The 19,248-nt window shown below is 44.9% G+C and overlaps 1 protein-coding gene across 1 annotated transcript in view; it reads right to left on the bottom strand.

Moving 5' to 3' along the window:
• LOC144506314 (TSC22 domain family protein 1-like) overlaps nucleotides 1–3,550 on the bottom strand; it is a 220,445-nt gene extending 216,895 nt beyond the window's left edge. The window contains exon 1 of the mRNA XM_078232262.1: nucleotides 164–3,550. Coding sequence (XP_078088388.1) covers nucleotides 164–2,814 — 2,651 coding nt within the window. The 5' untranslated portion in view covers nucleotides 2,815–3,550. The remainder of the gene's footprint in view (nucleotides 1–163) is intronic.
• Nucleotides 3,551–19,248: the final 15,698 nt, after the last annotated feature.

The raw sequence follows: 19,248 nt of genomic DNA, 5'->3' as shown, positions 1-19,248 counted from the left end.
ATAACTGTCTGGAACATGTAAATAACAGTCACAGTTCAAAGAATTAAAGGGCAAAATGCAACAAATGCTAAACTGCAATAGCTTCCTGTAAAATTATTTTATATGCAAACATGGAGTTGACACTTTCAAACAAAACACAATAGGCTTTGCCAAAACGTCTTACCTGTCATCTTCACCATCCACAGGTTGCATGGATAGTGGCAAGGTCTTTAAAGGAAGTAGTGATGCAGAAGCAGGCAGATTGGCACTGCTAGCAATTTCCTGGACCAGAGCAGAAGCTGCACTCAGTACACTTTCTCCAATAGCTACCTGTTGTACATTCAGTGCTGGCTGGTTTGCCTGTCGCCGTGAATCTTCCACTGCATTCAACAGTGACTGGATGGGAGTAGAGTACTGAACAGATCCAGGCACCATTTTCTGTGATCCTCCCTGTACCACAGGGAGGCTTGCATTCATTGGTATAGAAGGCTGACCGGCATTCTGGATCAAACTGCCATTCTGCACAGAGGTCTGCGTAGCGGTTTGCTGTGAAACAGCAGATGCAGTGGGTATATTGGTAGATACATTAGATCCAACACTGGGCAAGTTGACATTCACAGCGGATGGTGTAGAACCTATTCCAGTTATTGGCTGATTGTTCACACTTTGAATAATACACTCGACCCCTTGACCTTGTGGTTGTGATGACAACTGCTGTTTTGATGGCGCCACAGTTACCTGCTGCACAAGCCCTGATGCACTGGCCTGTGGCTGTACCATACCGCTCTGCAAAGGTTGTGTTGGGGCAGGTTGAGGAACAGTTGGCTGCAAGCCAATCGGTGTTGACTTGTTAATTGGTGGTGAGCAGGATTGCTGTAACAGAGAGATTGGATTCCCTTGTTGACCAGTTAACAACTGCCCATTGGCAGCACCAGTAGGTGGCATCATTGCTGAAACATGTCCCACAGGCTGACCTGGTGCCTGTCCAGATTGTGCTAATACAGATTGTGCTTGGCCTTGAACAAGTTGTGGTTGGCCCGATGGTACTGCTGTTGATCCAACTCCACCACTGCTCTGCTGCATGGCTTGTGCAGAGGGCTGCATTTGAGGATGCTGTATATATTCTGTAATGACAGCACTTGTATTTGATGACATAATATGCTGTGTTGTCATCTGTGAAGCTGGCTGTTGCTGAGGATACGATAGTTGCTGTGGCTGGGACACAGCTGACATGGTCTGGGAAGGCTGTTGTTGCTGAGAGTATGGTAACTGCTGTTGGATTGGGGCTTGTTGAACACTTGTTACATTACCAAGACTTGTTCGACCAGAGAGGGGAGCACTTGGCCTCTGCTGCGAATGCATAACATCTTGAGTGTGCAGCTGGACTTGTGTAAGCTGTGGCTGGGAAACACTCTGTGCCAGCGAACCACCACTGCTAAAATCCAACTGCTGATTACACAGTGCTTGAAAGGCCTGTTGTTGAGGTGCAGAAACCAACCCTGGCTCCCCATTACCAGCAGTTTCTATGTAATAACCTACTGCACTCAAAGTGCTGCTCACCGAACTCCCTCCACTTGTACTCTCCCGTTCCAAATTTGCATCAGTGGCAGCAACTTGCTTTACACTTTCCACCGTCCTGTTCACAGGGGTGCCTTCAGTGAGAACAGTGACATTTTCCTTGTCATAAAATTCAGTGCAAACCCAGCGGCCCTTCTTATATGGTTCAGTACTGGAATCCAGTTTCACAACTCTGAACCTGGAACTGCCAGCTGCAGGTTGCTGGCTTACTGCAGGCACTTGGCCTCCTGCTACACTGGTGGAGATTGCAGCATTAGAAGAAGCCCCAATAACACTGGTACTATTACCGACAGCATTAGTACCAACACTTGTCCCACCAACGTTGATATTTATATTGCTACTAACACCGGTCAATCCACTTACAGTTCGAGCATTACCTGGGGTACTGATGTTGGAAGTCAGTGGTGTTGGCGTACCAATTGAGCTGCTCATTAATCCAGTCATTGGTGCACTGGTGCCATTTTTTTCAGTACAAGTGGTGACGCTTCCTGGGGGAATTATTCCTCCTGCTGAAGGTGCAGTGGCAGCGTTGACCATGCCGGGCCCTGCCACCATGGCAGGATGATGGTGGTGGTGGTGATGATGGTGATGATGGAGAGGATGAGGGTGATGGTGTGGATGGAGGCCATGGATGCTCCCGTTGAACAGAGCTGACTGATGCTGAGGCAGGCGAGGCTGGTTGGGAGACAGGGCGCTGGGGGTCTCCGCGTCCCCCACATTGTTCAGAGTCTCCTCGGAGGAGCTCCGCTCCGGCTCGTAGTCGGTGGCCCGGGAGATATCCAGGATCTCGGAAGACGACAGGTCCTCGGTGTGAGATTCATCCATATCGTCGTAGCTCTCGGTGTCCTCGGCGATGCTGTTGTTGGAGCCGGCGTTGTTTTGCGCCGGGGTCACGCTGGTGATCTGAAAGCCGCTCTTCTTCTTCATCTGCGCCCCGGCCATGGAGCCGGCGGCGGGAACGAGAGAAGCAGCAGCTGCGGCGGTCGGGCCGGGACCAGGGCCGGGAGCGTGGAGGCTGAGACTCTGCGGCGGGTGAGGCCCGGCCGGCGGCAGCGAGCCGGGGTTGCCGGCACACGGGGGGCCCTGCGCCGGCGAGCGGAGGCTGCCCGGCGGCCCGTCGTCCGGGTGCGGGCGGCCCATCAGGCTGGAGAGCGAGGCCGAGGAGGCCGCAGCGGCCGGGGGGTTGCTGCTGCTCCGCCGGGGGTAGAGCGGGTGCGCCATCTTCCTGTCCGCCGTGCTTTCCGACTGGTGCATCATCGCATGGGGGGGGGGGGGGCGGGGAGAGAAACACAACCCCTCAGAAATAAATCCCCCTCACACAGACGGAATATAAATAAATAAACCCCTTTAAACAACCCCCTTCACCACAGACACTCACCCCTCCCCAAAATAAACCCAAGACTGCGGCAAAGCAGCCGGGATAAATAAGGAAAGGGGGGGAGGGGGTTGTGAGGAAAACTGAACCGGGGGAAGCAGCCGGCCGCCCGGTGCCTGCTCTCTGAGCCCACCCCCCTCCCCTCAGAGACACCGCCTCCTCCCCCTCTCCACCCGCCGCCTCATCTCAAAGCTTCACTCCACAGGAACGGGGGCCGCTGCCGCCCACCCAGCCACCCACCCCACAGAGCAAGCCGGACACTTAACCACCTCCCCTCCTCCTCCTCCTCCTCTCTGACCCAGGAGCACCGGCACCGCCACAAGGCCTGGCTCCCCTCACTGACTGACTGACTGACTGAGAGGGAGCCGTTTCACCGCATCATTCAAAAAAAAAATCTTATCTCGGTGAAGAATGATAAAAGAGGGAGGGTAAGGATAGGAAATGGCGTCTCCCGCTCGGGCTTTGTACCGGGCAGATGCCGGTTGCTAAGGTGGGGAAGTTTGGACACTCCGCCGCCTCTCCCGCTCCCCTGATTCAGTGACCGAGGCGGCTTTTCACTCACTGCCGCTTGTCACTGGAGAAGTGAGCGCCAGCAAGATGGCGACCGCGCAGGCGCAACAGGGCTCTCTCCCTCCCCCTCTCCGCCCGCCCCCCCAGCACAGACATAAAGCCGTCTGGAAACCAAGAGTGACGGGAATTGCCGAACAGGCCCCCAATCGCCGACGCTGGGAGTGACGGAAACTGCCGAGCTGCTGGGCCACCTTGTGTGACGGAAATTGCCGACCCTCTTCCCCCACCAACCCTTCGCTTGCAACTGTGACCGACGGAGATTTCCGAACCTTTGCTGCCACCGTGACGAAAATTGCCGAGCCACCCCCTCCTCCTTCGTCACCGCCGCGAATGACGGATATCGCCGAGCTACCCTCCCCCCTTCGCCGCCACAATGAGTGACGGAAATTGCCGAGCTACCCCTCCCACTTCGCCGCCAGCAGGAGTGACGGGAATTACCGAGGCCGTCTTCGGGCGGGAGCCACCCGATATTGTCTGACTGGGCGACCACCCGAGGTGAGCCGAGCAGCTTCGGGCTCGCGGGTTGGAAAGGACCAGGTGCCCGAGCATTGCGGACCTGCCAACCTTCCCAATGCGGAAGCGATGGAGTTTCATTCATTCCTTTCCTAATCGAACGCATCTCACTCGAAAGTGAATGTGGCTCCAGATGGTTATCGATGAGTTTACTGTCCCTGTCGCTGGTCATAAATCTTAGTCGTGTGAAGCATCTCAGTCTTCGCCCGTTTCAAATGGGTTGTCACTAATTACATAAATCTTACCCAAATATTTCCTGGATGTTGGCAGCTTTATGGGACCTTAAAATGGCGTTTAAAAGGCTCGCAGCTTTGATAACTTCATTTCTCAGAGATCCTTGCATAATCTAGCTCTTTTCACCATCTATGGACACCTCAGCTCTTTACAGCCAATTAAGACCTTTGAAATGTCGCCCCATGTTGCAGTATAGGACCTTCTGTGCGTATTGGGCACCGCAGGGACTGGGGTGTGTTATCGACCCCTTCAATCACATTCGGGTTTCATGTTTTAAGTTTCCTTTCTGCTTTGTTTTTTGTTTCCGCCGATTCCCTTTTTTGGGGATGCCCTTCTTGCTTTCTCCCTTAGTTCATTTAATTTAGTTTAATTGATTGCAACATTCTTTTTGCTTAATGTAGGAAACACCGCAGCCAATTTGCACACAGCAAACTCCCACAAATAGCAATCTAATAATGACCATAGAAGAAGAAATTCATAGAAGCTCTACAGTGCAAAAGGAGGCCATTTGGCCCATCGGGTCAGGACTGACAACAATCTCACATAGGCCCTATCCCCATAACCCCACATATTTACCCCACTAATCCCTCTAACCTACGCATCCCAGGATACTAAGGGGCAATTTAGCATGGCCAATGCACCTAACCCGCACATCTTTGGACAGTCTGTTTTTCCAGATAGTCTGTTTTTGATTATGTTCATTGGGGAATAGAAAGTCAAAGGCACCAGGGATAAAAATGCTATGGGATTGTTTTTACATCCACCCTAGCCTCAGTTTAATGCCTTGTATGAAAGACAGCACTTCTTTGCAGTGTAATACTTCCTCAGAGAATCAGCCTTGATTTTTGTACTTAAGCAGGACCTCCCAGAACCTTATGACTAAGGTGCAAGAGCATTACCAATTGAGCAGAGGTGACATTCTCTGCTACTTGTTCATTCTCTGACTCATTAAATAATAGATTAGCCACTCCCTGTACTGTATCTGTGACTTGTCACTTCACTCTGTAACAAATACACTTCAGAGTGACTTCAGTGGCTGTAACCTGTACTTGTGTATCCTTTAAGGTAACAAAACATCTGAGGTGCTCCACAGAAACATTATAAAGCAAAATTTGACATGAAGCCACGTAAGTAGATATTAGAACAGTTGGCCAAAAACTTGGTTGAAGATGTAGGTTCAATGCTATGTTATCTCCTTTTTAAAAAGAAGCTCATCACTATTCTCTACAGCATTGCACTCTCAAAATTGTCGTGACAATGTTATTAGTGTTTGTAGACCCAGATTAGGATCGCTATTAAATTGTATTATATATACAATTGTATTGATTTTAATGTGTTAAAAAGGAGTTCCCAATCTTAAAATAAATATGAGAGATTGGCCTGACTAAATCAGCGTGGTCAATGTGCAGATAGCGAGCACTGCTCATTAGCAGAACATGAATCCGTTTTGAAGAATCATGAGGCACACATTATAAACAAATTCTATAGAACTGTTTCCTGAGCAAACAATTCTCTGTTTACTGTACACAATCCAATAGACTTAATCCTGTGTAACATGAATGAAGTCATTCTTGTCTCCAGCAACTCTAAGCAATTATACTCATTAATCAAACTTTACTGTTCAAGCTGGCAGGAGTCAGCTTCTCTTCAATGTCCAAATAAACATGATGGTGGTTATGTCCCAATCTCAGGAAACAGGAATAACATCCTATAGACCCATACATCAAAACCTTAGAAGGCAAATTGAAATGCACTGATAGCTAACAAGATATTTCTGAATGAGTCTCATGGGAAAAAAACAAGTTGATGATTTCCTATGGGGGGGCGGGGGGAGTGTTTAAATTCAGAAGGCGTTGTTTTCACTGTAATAAGAAAGGTCTCTGCCATGGAGAAATTAATAAGGTCCACAGAATTGACTCCAACTATCTGTCCTTCCGAATATCCAGAAATACTATTGCATTATAAAGAGAAAGATTGCACCTTGAGACTGGGATTGGGAAATGGTGTGGAGATGCTGTTGTTAGACTGGGGTAAGCACAGTAAGAAGTCTCACAACACCAGGTTAAAGTCCAACAGGTTTATTTGGTAGCACAAACCACAAGCTTTCGGAGCGCTGCTCCTTCATCAGGTGAGTGGGAGTTGTGTTCACAAACAGGGCATATAAAGACACAAACTCAATTTACAAGATAATGGTTGGAATGCGAGCCTTTACAGGTATTCAAGTCTTAAAGGTACAGACAATGTGAGTGGAGAGAGGGTTAAGCACAGGTTAAAGAGATGTGTATTGTCTCCAGCCAGGACAGTTAGTGAGATTTTGCAAGCCCAGGCAAGTCGTGGGGGTTCGATAATCACCAGGCAGGAGTGTTCCCTTCCAGTCGGGGAACACTTCAGCAGTCACGGGCATTCAACTTCTGATCTTCGGGTAAGCATTCTCCAAGGCGGCCTTCATAACACATGACAACGCAGAATCGCTGAGCAGAAACTGATAACCAAGTTCCGCACACATGAGGACAGCCTCAAGTGGGATCTTGGGTTCATGTCACACTATCTGTAACCCCACGACTTGCCTGGGCTTGCAAAATCTCACTAACTGTCCTGGCTGGAGACAATACATATCTCTTTAACCTGTGCTTAACCCTCTCTCCACTCACATTGTCTGTACCTTTAAGACTTGATTACCTGTAAAGACTCGCATTCCAACGATTATCTTGTAAATTGAGTTTGTGTCTTTGTATGCCCTGTTGGTGAACATAACTCCCACTCACCTGATGAAGGAGCAGCGCTCCAAAAGCTTGTGGCTTGTGCTACCAAAGAAACCTGTTGGACTTTAACCTGGTGTTGTGAGACTTCTTATTGAGAAATGGGACAACAATGACTGGTCAATCATTTATCAATTCATTCTTTTCTACAGAAATGCAGAGTTGGTATCTTTGTGGGCCATGGGTCCAGTGATTGAATGCATCACCTTGTGGCATTCAAACAGGTACATCAGGAGCTTAGAAGGTACTAAAGCACTGGCCATAGCTACATGTTGTCATCATTTCGCCTTTGATATTGCAGAAAACAGGCAGAAAATTCTCTCAGTTTCGGCAGTGAGTTCTCCAGTGATTGGTGAGACCAGTTTTTGATGGAATGAGCACCCACAGATTAACAGTGGATCTCAGATTTTCGAGAAAGACTTCCTCGACTGGCATTTAGTTTCAACATTAACAGTACAACAGACCTCTTCGTAGGAGGTGCCTTCATGGATGGTTTATCATCCAGTTTTCTTGAGGAAGCTATTCCCACTGATGGACGTTGATTTAGCCCTGAATCAGAGCTGCTTTGAAGTTGCCTTCATATCTCTTTCATTATTCATGCAAAATTGTTTTCATAGTGATCACTGCAGCATTAAAGATTTCCCTTGGGTTCTGTTCACCAGCACCATGTAATCTGACCATCAAAACTGTATCTTCATGACTGGAGTATCCCAAGCACATCATGGCAGCTTTTATTTTAAGGAATTTGGTGTCAGGGATCTAGTCTTGGCATATGATCTTCATTAGTCACTTTAAGCGATGTTGAAGAATACTTTCACGTGAGGATGGATAGATTAGTGGCTGCAGACTTTTAGTCCAAAGAAGATTGAAGCGATGTATCAACAAGTTCCCAATTAGACCATCAAGCACTATTGATGAAACTGGATTGAATGTAGTCAAGAACTTCACCTATCTTGGAAGTGTTCCATTTGATGATGCATGGGCTGATAAGGGAGTGATGGCTCACATACAATGGATGAGCATGGCCTTTGAAAAACTGTCCAAGCGTATTTGGAATCAGTATCAAAGTTGTCACTAAATTGTCAGGTTTTATGGCCATTGTCCTCATTAATCTCCTGTATGGATGCAAAGTACGGACATGGAAAACCTATAGAAATACAAAAAAAGCTGGAAATATTTAACCAAAGACAGCTTCAATCCTTACTTAAATGGCAGGACTAGATCACCAATACTGGAATATGCTGACAGTACCAGCAAACAAACTATGTTAACCAACATTCAGCTCCACTGAGCTGGACACACTTTTTAGGACAGATGATGCAGTTGCTGAAGCTCTGATTTATGGAGAACTGGTGGATGGTAGAAGAAAGCAGGGTGGACAATAAATGATCTAGAAGAGCAGACTGAAGATCTATGTGAAGCAGAGCACATGGTCACTGATCCTTGACAAACATTAGCCGTCGACTGAGGGTAATAGGTGCCAAACTGAGAGAAGGAATAAATGGATTTAACCTACCACTCTTCCTCGGCATCATTGTCTTCTTCCTCACCCTTCTGCTTCTGTTCTAGGGATGGATCTGCAGGAAAAGAGAGCGCAAGCTAAGAATGTGAGAATATGACCGCCTGGAAATTAATAGACAGAGAAAGGGGAGAACTATTCTGGCTGCTGCTTCACAGGGATGTTGCAGCGATTATGTGTTCACTAACCAGCCACCTGCAAAGTCCCACAGATCTCAACATCACCCATGACTTGAGCAGAATGATTCTCTGGCAGCTCTGTGGCTTTGATGAACACGGGGTGTAATCATCAAGAAAAGAGTAAATAGTGTTAATGGCAAGTGGTGACGTATGAGATACAGCACAGAAACAGGCCCTTCGGCTTAACCACTCCACATAAACATGCTGGTGTTTATGCTTCATTCAAGCCTCCTCCCACCTTTCCTCTCTAAATCTATCATTGTAACTCTTTATTCCCTTCTCCCTCATATATTTGTCTCGTTTCCCCTTAAATACAGTCATAATAATTGCTTTGACCACTTTCCATAAGAGCGAGTTCAATATTCTTACTACTCTGGTGTGGAGAAGAAACTGAGGAATCCTTGAGTGAACAGAAAAACATTTTGAGAATAAGCAGTCAGCTATAGAATAAACAGAGCACTCCAAATGGAAACTAGACAGCCAAACTTTGATGAAGTGCTATAATATGTAGACAAATGCATAGCATCAAGCCGAAACAAAGGATTTAGAGATCACAGGGTAAATCTGGATAAAGAAAGCCCTTTGGACCATTTGGGTGCTGTCCTTCAGAATTTCAACCCATCAAAACACTTTATTGTTTTTTAAAATTAGTCATTGTCCTAGCTTCAAGCTTTATACCTGGCAACCAATTCCAGCTTTTGATCATTTTCTACCTTAATAAATATTTATTTATATTTGTCCTACAATTGTCCTTCAGGTGTTTGAACCTACCACATGATTGCTAAATTCTGAATGGTCCCAATGTGTTACGCTGACCAGAATTATATACCAGAAGATGTGCAAGCCCAGGACTAATATCTTACCGAAGCGATAATACAGCAATCAGGAATAAATAAAAAGTGATTACAGCACAGAAGGAGGCCACTCAGCCCATCATGTCTGCTGGCTCTCCGAAGGCGCAATTCACCTGGTGCCGCTCCTCTGCTGTCTCCCAGGAGTTCTTCACATTCTTTCTATTCAGATAATGATCCAATTCCTGCTTAAATGCCTCGATTAAACGTGCCTCCACCACACTCTCAAGCAGTGCGTTCCAGGTCCGAACCACTCGCTGCATGAAAAGCTTTTCTTGTCAACATTGCTTCTTTTGCCAATTACCTTAAATCTGTGACCTCTTGTTGTTGATCCTTCCACCAATGGGAACAGCTTCTGCCAACTACTGTTGTCCAGACCCCTCATGGTTTTGAACATCTCTATCAAATCTTCTCTCAACCCTCTCCAAAGGAAACAGTCCCAACCTCTCCAATCAATCTGTGTAACTGAAGTTCCTCAGCCCTGGAACCATTTTCATGAATCATTTCTGCACTCCCTCTAATATCTTCACATCTTTCCTAAAGTCTGGCACCCAAAATTGGACACAATGCTCCATCTGAGGCTGCACAAATGTTTTATAGAAGTTTAGCATAATCTCCTTGCTTTTGTACTCTATGCCCCTATTAATAAAGCTTAGGACACTGTATGGTTTATTAATTACTGCCTTGCCACCTTCCAATAATTATGCACATATACGCCAGGAGCCTCCATTCATGTGCCTCCTTTAGAATTGTACAATTTACATTTATAACCTTTTTTATATTGTCACTCTGCATTCTTCCTCCTCTACATTAAATTTCATCTGCTACCTGTTTTCCAATTCCACCAACTTGTTTATGCCCTTTTGAAGTTCTACACATTCCACACAGTTCACAATTCTTCCACGTTCCGTGTCTTCTGCAAATTTTGAAGTTGTTCCCTGTACACCTGTATCAGAAGGGATCCTTCAATGAGTTTTTCAATGCTATATGTTTTGCATTTAACTAGCTTTTCCAGATCTTTCTGGAATGCTTCCATGGAATAGATGTGATCATCAACTCAATAGCTCTGCATCTGAAAAAACACAGTACATACCCTTGTCTTTGCATCTGCTGATGAAGTGGTGTATGGATTCTGTTGGCTGTTCTCAAAATGACATGAACTAGTCAATGAATTTGGAAATTTAACCTGATACTGAATTGTTTTTCCAATCTTGTCCATATCAGTTAGAGATCCTTTAGCTCTTCTGCTGTTAATAGCAACATATTCAGTCTGGGAAGAGATTCATTCCCAATTGCGATTTTCCTTCTCCTGTAGTACCTGAGATGAGTTATGCTGCAGATGCTTTTAAACGCTTTTCCGAAGCTTCACCTATTATAATGGCAACCGTCTCTGGCTTGATTTGTATGAGGTTTCTTTTTTGTCTTGTATTTTTGTTTTCTGTCACACACTTGCTATCGATCTATCCTCACCCGTGTGTGTGTGTGTGTGCCCAAATTATGTACAGAAATATTAAACTTTTAGATAGGACCTGTGGGTTTCAAAAAAGGATATACAAACTAAAGATGGCTGAGGATGTAAATTCAGTCACTGGCTGAATTACTGGTGGGTGATACTACGAGAGAGACAATTGGGGGAATTTTCCCGTCCTGCCTGTCACGGGAATCGTAGCAGACTGGGGTGGGAGGGGGGGGGAGAGTGGAGGCGGGGGGGCGCGGCAGGCCAGTCAAAGGTCTGTTGACCTCGGGCAGGATTTTCCAGTTTTGGGGTGAGCGTGACCAGAAACTCCTGCCCAATGGAATCACACCTTGTGTCCAGACCAGGATATATCAAAAGCATGAAAGTCATACAGAAAATAACTGCCATCCCCTGTGGAGATAATAGGAGCTGATTATCATTTCAGCAGGAATAATATCTTGTGAGTAATTTTTCAGATTGGTTTGTGGATTTTCACCTTTCAGAAATATACAAAGACTGGGATAAAGTCTGAAAAACTTGGTCAGTGTCAATTAGTGCTGGGTGTATCAGCATGTAGCACAGGAGGAAAGACAGCAAACCTCTTAAAATTTGCAGGAAACTCTCTCTTTGATTGCTGGAACAGGCCAAGTCAGCAAAGCCACAGCTGAAAAGGGCAGCATCTCAGCCAGAGTGCAGAATGGGATCTTAAAACTGACCATTCACCTGCTGAAGTGGGATCATGAATTGCAACAACTGCAATGTTCCACCGCCAACTCCTACAAGTCAAGGACTGATTGGTATATTTCTTTTTTATTTACTTTGGAGTCAATTTTCATTTTTAATTTGGGTGAATGCACTTTAATACTTTTCTTGAGTTTAGTAGCTAATAAACTTACTCTTTCTTTAACTCAAGAAAGCCCAGTTAAATTGACTCAGTTTAAAACATAAATATTGGGACTGGGAAAAGATATCTGCAAGGGAAGGCATTCTTTAAAGACTCATCTTGTTGCAACCAAATGGGAGGGTTGAATATAGAAAGGGAGCCAGTTCATGCCTCCTCATCCAGGGACACAACAAATGTGGGATAGCCCATGTGTAAGTTCACTAACTGAGGGAGCTCGTCTGGGATAACAATTTTGGGGAATCTCACCTGGGATCGGTCATAACACTAAGCAAAAGTGAAACTAAATTGGATCGCATGTCATACTTCCTTTCTGGTGATGGATATCGCTATTATATATTCAATATTATAATAGGCCCCACCCAAATTCTCTCCTGGATGGAAATCAGGTTTCACGTCCTCTTCAGTCACATGAATTTTGAGGCTCTAAATCTATAAGTAATCATTTTGTTTTCAACTTTCAGAATGAACATAATAAAATCTAAGTGGTATAATCATCACTGTCCTTCCCGCAGTAATCTTTCTTTAGATTAAATCAACAAATGAAAATAATTTCCTGTTTGACATAAGGAATGAAATTTAACTTCAATGGGCTGCTAAATTGGTGATAATAGATTGTCCATTAGATACCTATCAGATCATCATTTCCATGAAGACTTAGACAGGTTGCAAAGTTGGGCCGAGAGGTGGCGGATGGAGTTTAATGCGGAGAAGTGTGAGGTAATTCACTTTGGTAGGAATAACAGATGTGTTGAGTATAGGGCTAACGGGAGGACTTTGAATAGTGTGGAGGAGCAGAGGGATCTAGGTGTATGTGTGCATAGATCCCTGAAAGTTGGGAATCAAGTAGATAAGGTTGTTAAGAAGGCATATGGTGTCTTGGCGTTTATTGGTAGGGGGATTGAATTTAGGAGTCGTAGCGTTATGTTGCAACTGTACACAACTCTGGTGCGGCCGCACTTGGAGTACTGTGTGCAGTTCTGGTCCCCACATTACAGGAAGGATGTGGAGGCTTTGGAGAGGGTGCAGAGGAGGTTTACCAGGATGTTGCCTGGTATGGAGGGGAGATCCTATGAGGAGAGGCTGAGGGATTTGGGATTGTTTTCGCTGGAAAGGCGGCGGCTAAGAGGGGATCTTATTGAAACATATAAGATGATTAGAGGTTTAGATAGGGTGGATAGTGATAGCCTTTTTCCTCTGATGGAGAAATCCAGCACGAGGGGGCATGGCTTTAAATTGAGGGGGGGTAGTTATAGAACCGATGTCAGGGGTAGGTTCTTTACCCAGAGGGTGGTGAGGGATTGGAATGCCCTGCCAGCATCAGTAGTAAATGCGCCTAGTTTGGGGGCGTTTAAGAGATCCGTAGATAGGTTCATGGACGAAAAGAAATTGGTTTAGGTTGGAGGGTCACAGTTTTTTTTTAACTGGTCGGTGCAACATCGTGGGCCGAAGGGCCTGTTCTGCGCTGTAATGTTCTATGTTCTATGTTCTATTTGAAGGAAACTCAAGTGGAGAGTATAATGAGCAGCCAAATCACTACCCCTTACTTGTATTTGACATTTAACTCATTTATCGCAGAAAAGTTCCAAAATTAGCATTCCAGCTTGATTTTGAATCAACTAGAAAAACCAAGATATAAGCAAACAGTATTTTTGCCAAAACCAAGACAACACTCCCGGTTCCACTGAAAAGAACTACACTGATGAATTAACTCCCAGGATGCAATTCTCCACTATTGCATCCTGGGAGTTAATTCCCAAACAAGGCCACATGGAAATGTGTCACCGCAAGTCAAAGAGGATATAGATTATCTCATCCAAAAAGAAAATAGCTAGGTTATTTAGGTGGGATAGTAAGTAATGTGGTGGTGGTGGTGATGTTACAGAATGCTCGGAGTCCAGGTTGCGATGGCAACATGCACTTTTAGGTGCATGTTGTAGTCTGGAGCTAAGGACAATAATGGCAGAGACTCCAACTTTCTTTCCATCACATGGCAGACCAGGAATCTCTCCAGCTCATACCACCTGCCACAGGTGCTAGTTGGAAGGATTTTGCAGGTTGATTATTGATCTGTTTGGCCGTGTAATTATCACTTTTCCTTGGCCATCAAATTCTGGGTTGGATCTCAAACCCAGAAATTCTGGCTTAAACGCAGAGCACTACTTACTGCACCTCAAAACCTCCCAGTCAGTCATGCAGATAGAAGCATGTTGGAAAGGGACATTTATAGGTTGAGTGGGAAAGACTGGGTCACATGGAATTCAACGTAGGGAAGTGCAATTTGACACCAGGCTATTTTCTAAAAACCAAGAAACTAGGAACTGTGGAGGAGCAGAGTGATTTACTTGTCCTCATACAAAAATCAGTAAAAACTAATGGACAAGTATAAAAAGTTATAAAAGAAGACAAATGGAATGTTGGCTTTCATTTAAAAAGGGACTGGAATACTATGGGGCACTTTTGTTCTTGGAGGGGTACAATGCAGATTCACCAGAACAATTAGGGCTAAAGGAGTTAAATTATGAGGAGGGGTTAAATAGGCTAGAAATGTATTCCTTTCTGAATAGAAGAATAAATGTTCTAATTGAGATCCAATTGATTAAAGGATTTGTTAAGGTCGATAGAAACTATTTTCTTGAATAGCAAAGTCCCACACTTGCTCCCATACTCCAACTTGCTAGCTTTAGTTTTTTTTTAGTTTTTATTTATTAGTGTCATAAGTAGACTTATATTAACACTGCAATTAAGTTACTGTGAAAATCCCCTAGTCGTCACACTCAGGCACCTGTTCGGGTACCTTGAGTGAGAATTTTTAGCATGACCAATGCACCTAACCAGCACATCTTTTGGACTGTGGGAGGAAACCAGAGCACCCTGAGGAAACCCACGCAGACACAGGGAGAGCATGCAAACTCCACACAGACAGTCACCCATGCTGGGATTCGAACCTGGGTCCTTGGTGCTGTGAGGCAGCAGTGCTAACCACAGTGCAACTGTGCCCGCCCATCTTTTCATTTCCCAGTAGGTACTGTTCTGAAGTTTTTCCAACTTTTAAAATTACTGTCTCTCAACTTCAAGTTGAATCATAAACATTGAAAATTGACCATTTTATAGTTGTATAATCTGCATTGTCCATCAGGTCCATGTGAAAACACAGTCGCTGTCTCACTACCAATATCCTTTCATCACAATGCCATTTTCCCAATATGTGATTCATATTCAAAAGCCATTAAAGGTCCTCCTGCGTTCTCTCATTCTTTGACATTTGGTATGAGATTAGATTTAGTGAAGTTATTCTCCGTAGGACAGATTAATTGGATCCTCATTTTCCAGGCTCACAAGCAAGAAGCCACTGCCATTTCAAGAGGAGTCCTAGGATTTGCTACTAGTTGGAAGGACACCTGTCACTATGTAGAGAAGACACTGAATGTTCGCTGCTGCCCCAGGTTTTCTATCTTTACCTCAGTGCTTCCCACCGTGACCCCATTTTGAAGCTGGAAAATTGCAGTGACCCCTCAGTGGGAGCTATGAGAGCAGGATGGGCAGGGTGGGAGCGGTGGGGGTTCAGTTTTAAAACCTACGTTTCACTGCCTTTCTGAGAGGAGGAAACGGGTTTCAAACATCAGTTGTTTGGGCCACACCCACCATTAGGAAAGGGGAGGATTTAAAGGGTAAAAGCAAATTACTGCAGATGCTGGAATTGGAAACAAAAACAGAAAATGCTGGAAAAACTCAGCAGGTCTAATGGCATCTGTGGAGAGAGAACAGAGCTAACATTTTGAATCTGGGTGAAATTCAAAGGGGGCCTGGTAGTTGTTAATGTTCGGGCAATTGCTGCCTTGGAGTTTGCGAGCCCAGAATGTCGTCTGGGTCCCAATCCCCAGTTTGGAAAACCCTGCTCGACCTCCTAATCCATTACAGTGTCAGTTAAAGTGAATCAAACAGGTGACTGATGCGTGTTGTCCGCTTTGTAACTCGATAGTAACGCATCTACCAATATCACCACATTCCTGAAATTAACTTTTCAGTACTGGCTCTTACTTGCCACCCGATCCTAATTTTTGACTCACTCTGTACAGTATTGAGGGAGTGCTGTGCTGCTCGAGGTTCCATCTTTTGGACCAACATCTTGACTGCGCCCTCAAGTGGATGTAAAAGACCCCATGACACAATTTCAAGGAAGAGCAGTGGCGGGTAGTTATCCTGGCCAATATTTATCCCTCAATCAAAAACAGATTAAGTGGTCATTATCAACTTATTGTCACCAGTTTGCTGTGTGTTAATTAGCTGCTGTGTTCCCAAACCAAACCAAATTACAAACCAAACAGTGATTATATTACAAAAATACTTCATTATCCGCAGAGCGCTGGAGGATGTGGAAGCTGCTGTGTAAATGCACATTTCTCGCTTTTCAATACAGCCCCCTCTGCTTGCTAATTATGTCCTCAGCAATGTATTTGCAAGCGTTGTTTGATTTTCCCTCTTGTCTTGGGCCAGCAACCAGCTTATTCAGACCTCCAAAAATAGAAAAGGAACAAATGTTAGATTGCAAGCGCCAGGAAGAGCTGGCATTGGAAGTTAACAATTGCACTTTTATAATATTTCTGTGCTGTTGTGTAGGAACGCGTGAGAATGGAAACCCCCAGAGCTGTGTGACATGAGACCCCAGCTTGAAGAAAGCCTTTGGCTTCACCTTCACCTGGTCCATCCTTGACCCTATATGTGAAGATGTCCTTGGAGGTCTTTGCCATTTTGTTTGCAAGCAGAGAAGTCATTTTTAGATGGTAGAGGGTAGGGATAATGACAGTATACTTGATCTAGAGCATGTCCTGAATGCCAGTAAGTGATCATGCACCATGCAGCTAACTTGTGCTACAATGATTGTTCTACAAATCTGTGTGGTAAAGCTCTCAACTGTAAGTTGCTGCTTGATTAGGAACATAAGAACAAGTGTAGGCAATTCAGCCCTTCGAGCCCGCTTCGCCATTCTATATGATTATGGTTGATCTCCATCTTATCATAACTCCACTTCCCGGCCTTTTCCCCATAGCCCTTTATCCCGCTTTTGATCAAGTCTTTATCTATCTCTTTCTTGAATCCATTGATTGATTCTGCATCCACCGCACTCTGGGGCAGTGAGTTCCATAGATTCACAACCCTCTATGAGAAACAGCTGCTCCTTATCTCTGTCTTGAACCTCCCCCCACTTACTCTACAACTATGACCTCTTATCCTAGATTGTTCTAGAAGGGGGAACATTTGGTTAACATTTATTTTATCAATCTCGTTGAGTATTTTATATACCTCAACTAAATTCTCTCTCACTCTTCTGTACTCCAGCGAGTACAAGCGCAAGCTACTCAACCACTCCTCATACAACAGCCCCTCTTTTGAACCGCCTCCAGTGCCACCACATCCTTCCTCAAAGAAGGTGACCAAAACTGAACACAATACTCCAAGTGTGGTCTCACCAATGCCTTATACAATTGTAACAACACTTCTCTACTTTTGTACTCTGGACCCTTTGCAATAAATGCCAAGATTCAATTTGCCTTCCTTATAACATTCTGCACCTACATATCCACTTTCTGAGATTTGTGCACAAGGACACCCAGATCCCTCTCCACAGAGGCCTTTTGAATCTGTTTCCCATTTAAATTGTTTGCTCGCAGTAGGTTTGCAACAGAAGTGATAAAAGAACTGTAAAGATTGTGTGTCAGCTGGACTAGCAGTAAATATGAAACAATTTTAGTCAATACTTTGTGACTGCATGCTTGGACCATATGATCCGTAAATGGTACCACTGGGTGTCTAGCCTTGGCACCTTCCTTGAGTTATGACATCCTCCACATCTCTTGTCAAGTTATTTGGGTGGTGTACGGCACTTGAATCTTCCCGAGCATTCTGCAGTACGGTTTACTGCGGATTTTGAAACTTGTTTCACACAACAGTACTTTTACCTTTCCTGGTACCCCAAAGCAAAGGTAAAGAGTTTATATTCTCAACAGGGGCTCACACAGTTGCTTCCAATCTTCCCTATGTTGCATTGAATTGGATTTTACCAGTTTTTCCTGTTCCTCACAGACAGCTTTTGGGAAAGGTTGAAATATGCATTTCAATTATTTACACTCTCTGGAAATGCTGAAAGAATCCACCTTATTTCACCACTGATCTTTAAGTGGCATCATGCCTTTAAACACTGGCTCCAGTGCGATGAGGGCTCAGTGAACATGTCTACTCCCTCCTCTATTAAGGCACACATCAACTTTGTCCTCCAACACCAGACTCACCCAGGCCAAGGGCTTCTCATGCATTAAGGCTAACATCAGGAGACCCTACACAACATTCTGCAAGACCAGCCCAGTGAGAAGCTGGTGGATGCTGAGCATCTTGTACAGCACCCAGAACTGGGAGGTTATCCCAGTGTTTACTGAACAAACAAAGGTGTTGCATCAGGACTGTTCATTTATTTGGTAGCACAAAACCTGAGTCTTGCTGAAGAAGGACATGTTGTCAAAGCTTTTCGTCTTGCACTCAACTGGACAGATGTAAAGGGAACAATGATTTATACTTCATGAGAAGAGAGTGCTGGTTGGATGGCAAGTGGACTCTGATTGGTAGAGGTGTTTCCATGGCTGCATGGTTGTCGGGGGGGTGATGGAAGAGTGCCCCAGTGCTTCCATGTTTTGGGGGGGAGAAGAGTGCGATATTTGTGTGTGTGTGTGTGTGGGAGGGGGGGGGGGAGGGAGGATGTTCCCGATATCTGCACCACAATGTTTGTGGGGGGGGGTCCATTATGTTTGTGGATGGGTTGTATTTGAAGTTTATTTTCAGCGCAGATCAGAGCACCGTTTAAAGATGGCGTCCCAATCTCTGTGGAGCGGATGTTGCCAGCTCTGTCAGGCACCGCCCTGTCAAAGTGAAGCCCACAGATTCTCTGTGGACTGAGTGTCACACAATCTGGAGTGAAAACTCAGTTGTTCATCTGGAAAGATACACACCGGTTTTCAGTCTGAACCTGACACACTGACAAATTTTGGGAAAATTCCACCCAGGGTCTTTCCCACCAGCCTGACTTTCCACTTTTAAAAATAATTAGTTATGCATCACAATTCCTTGCATATCCAGTGGACTGTCTAAGTAGAATTTCTAGATGCTGCTGCAGTTATTTGGAGAACTGCAGCAGCCAATTAAAGAGAAGCAGAACTTACACAAGGGAGAAAACACCCAAAGCCATGGAACAAGATTTAGATTCTTGATTTGTTTTGCCCAAGCAAATTTCTATGGAGCAAGGATGCTAAACGTAATAACTGGATGCAAAAAGATGTGTTGTG

The sequence above is a fragment of the Mustelus asterias genome, chromosome 17, assembly GCF_964213995.1.
Source record: "Mustelus asterias chromosome 17, sMusAst1.hap1.1, whole genome shotgun sequence".
NCBI classification, from domain to species: domain Eukaryota; kingdom Metazoa; phylum Chordata; class Chondrichthyes; order Carcharhiniformes; family Triakidae; genus Mustelus; species Mustelus asterias.
The sequence above is the reverse complement of the archived record's forward strand: the minus strand, read 5'-3'. Positions and strand labels throughout refer to the sequence as shown.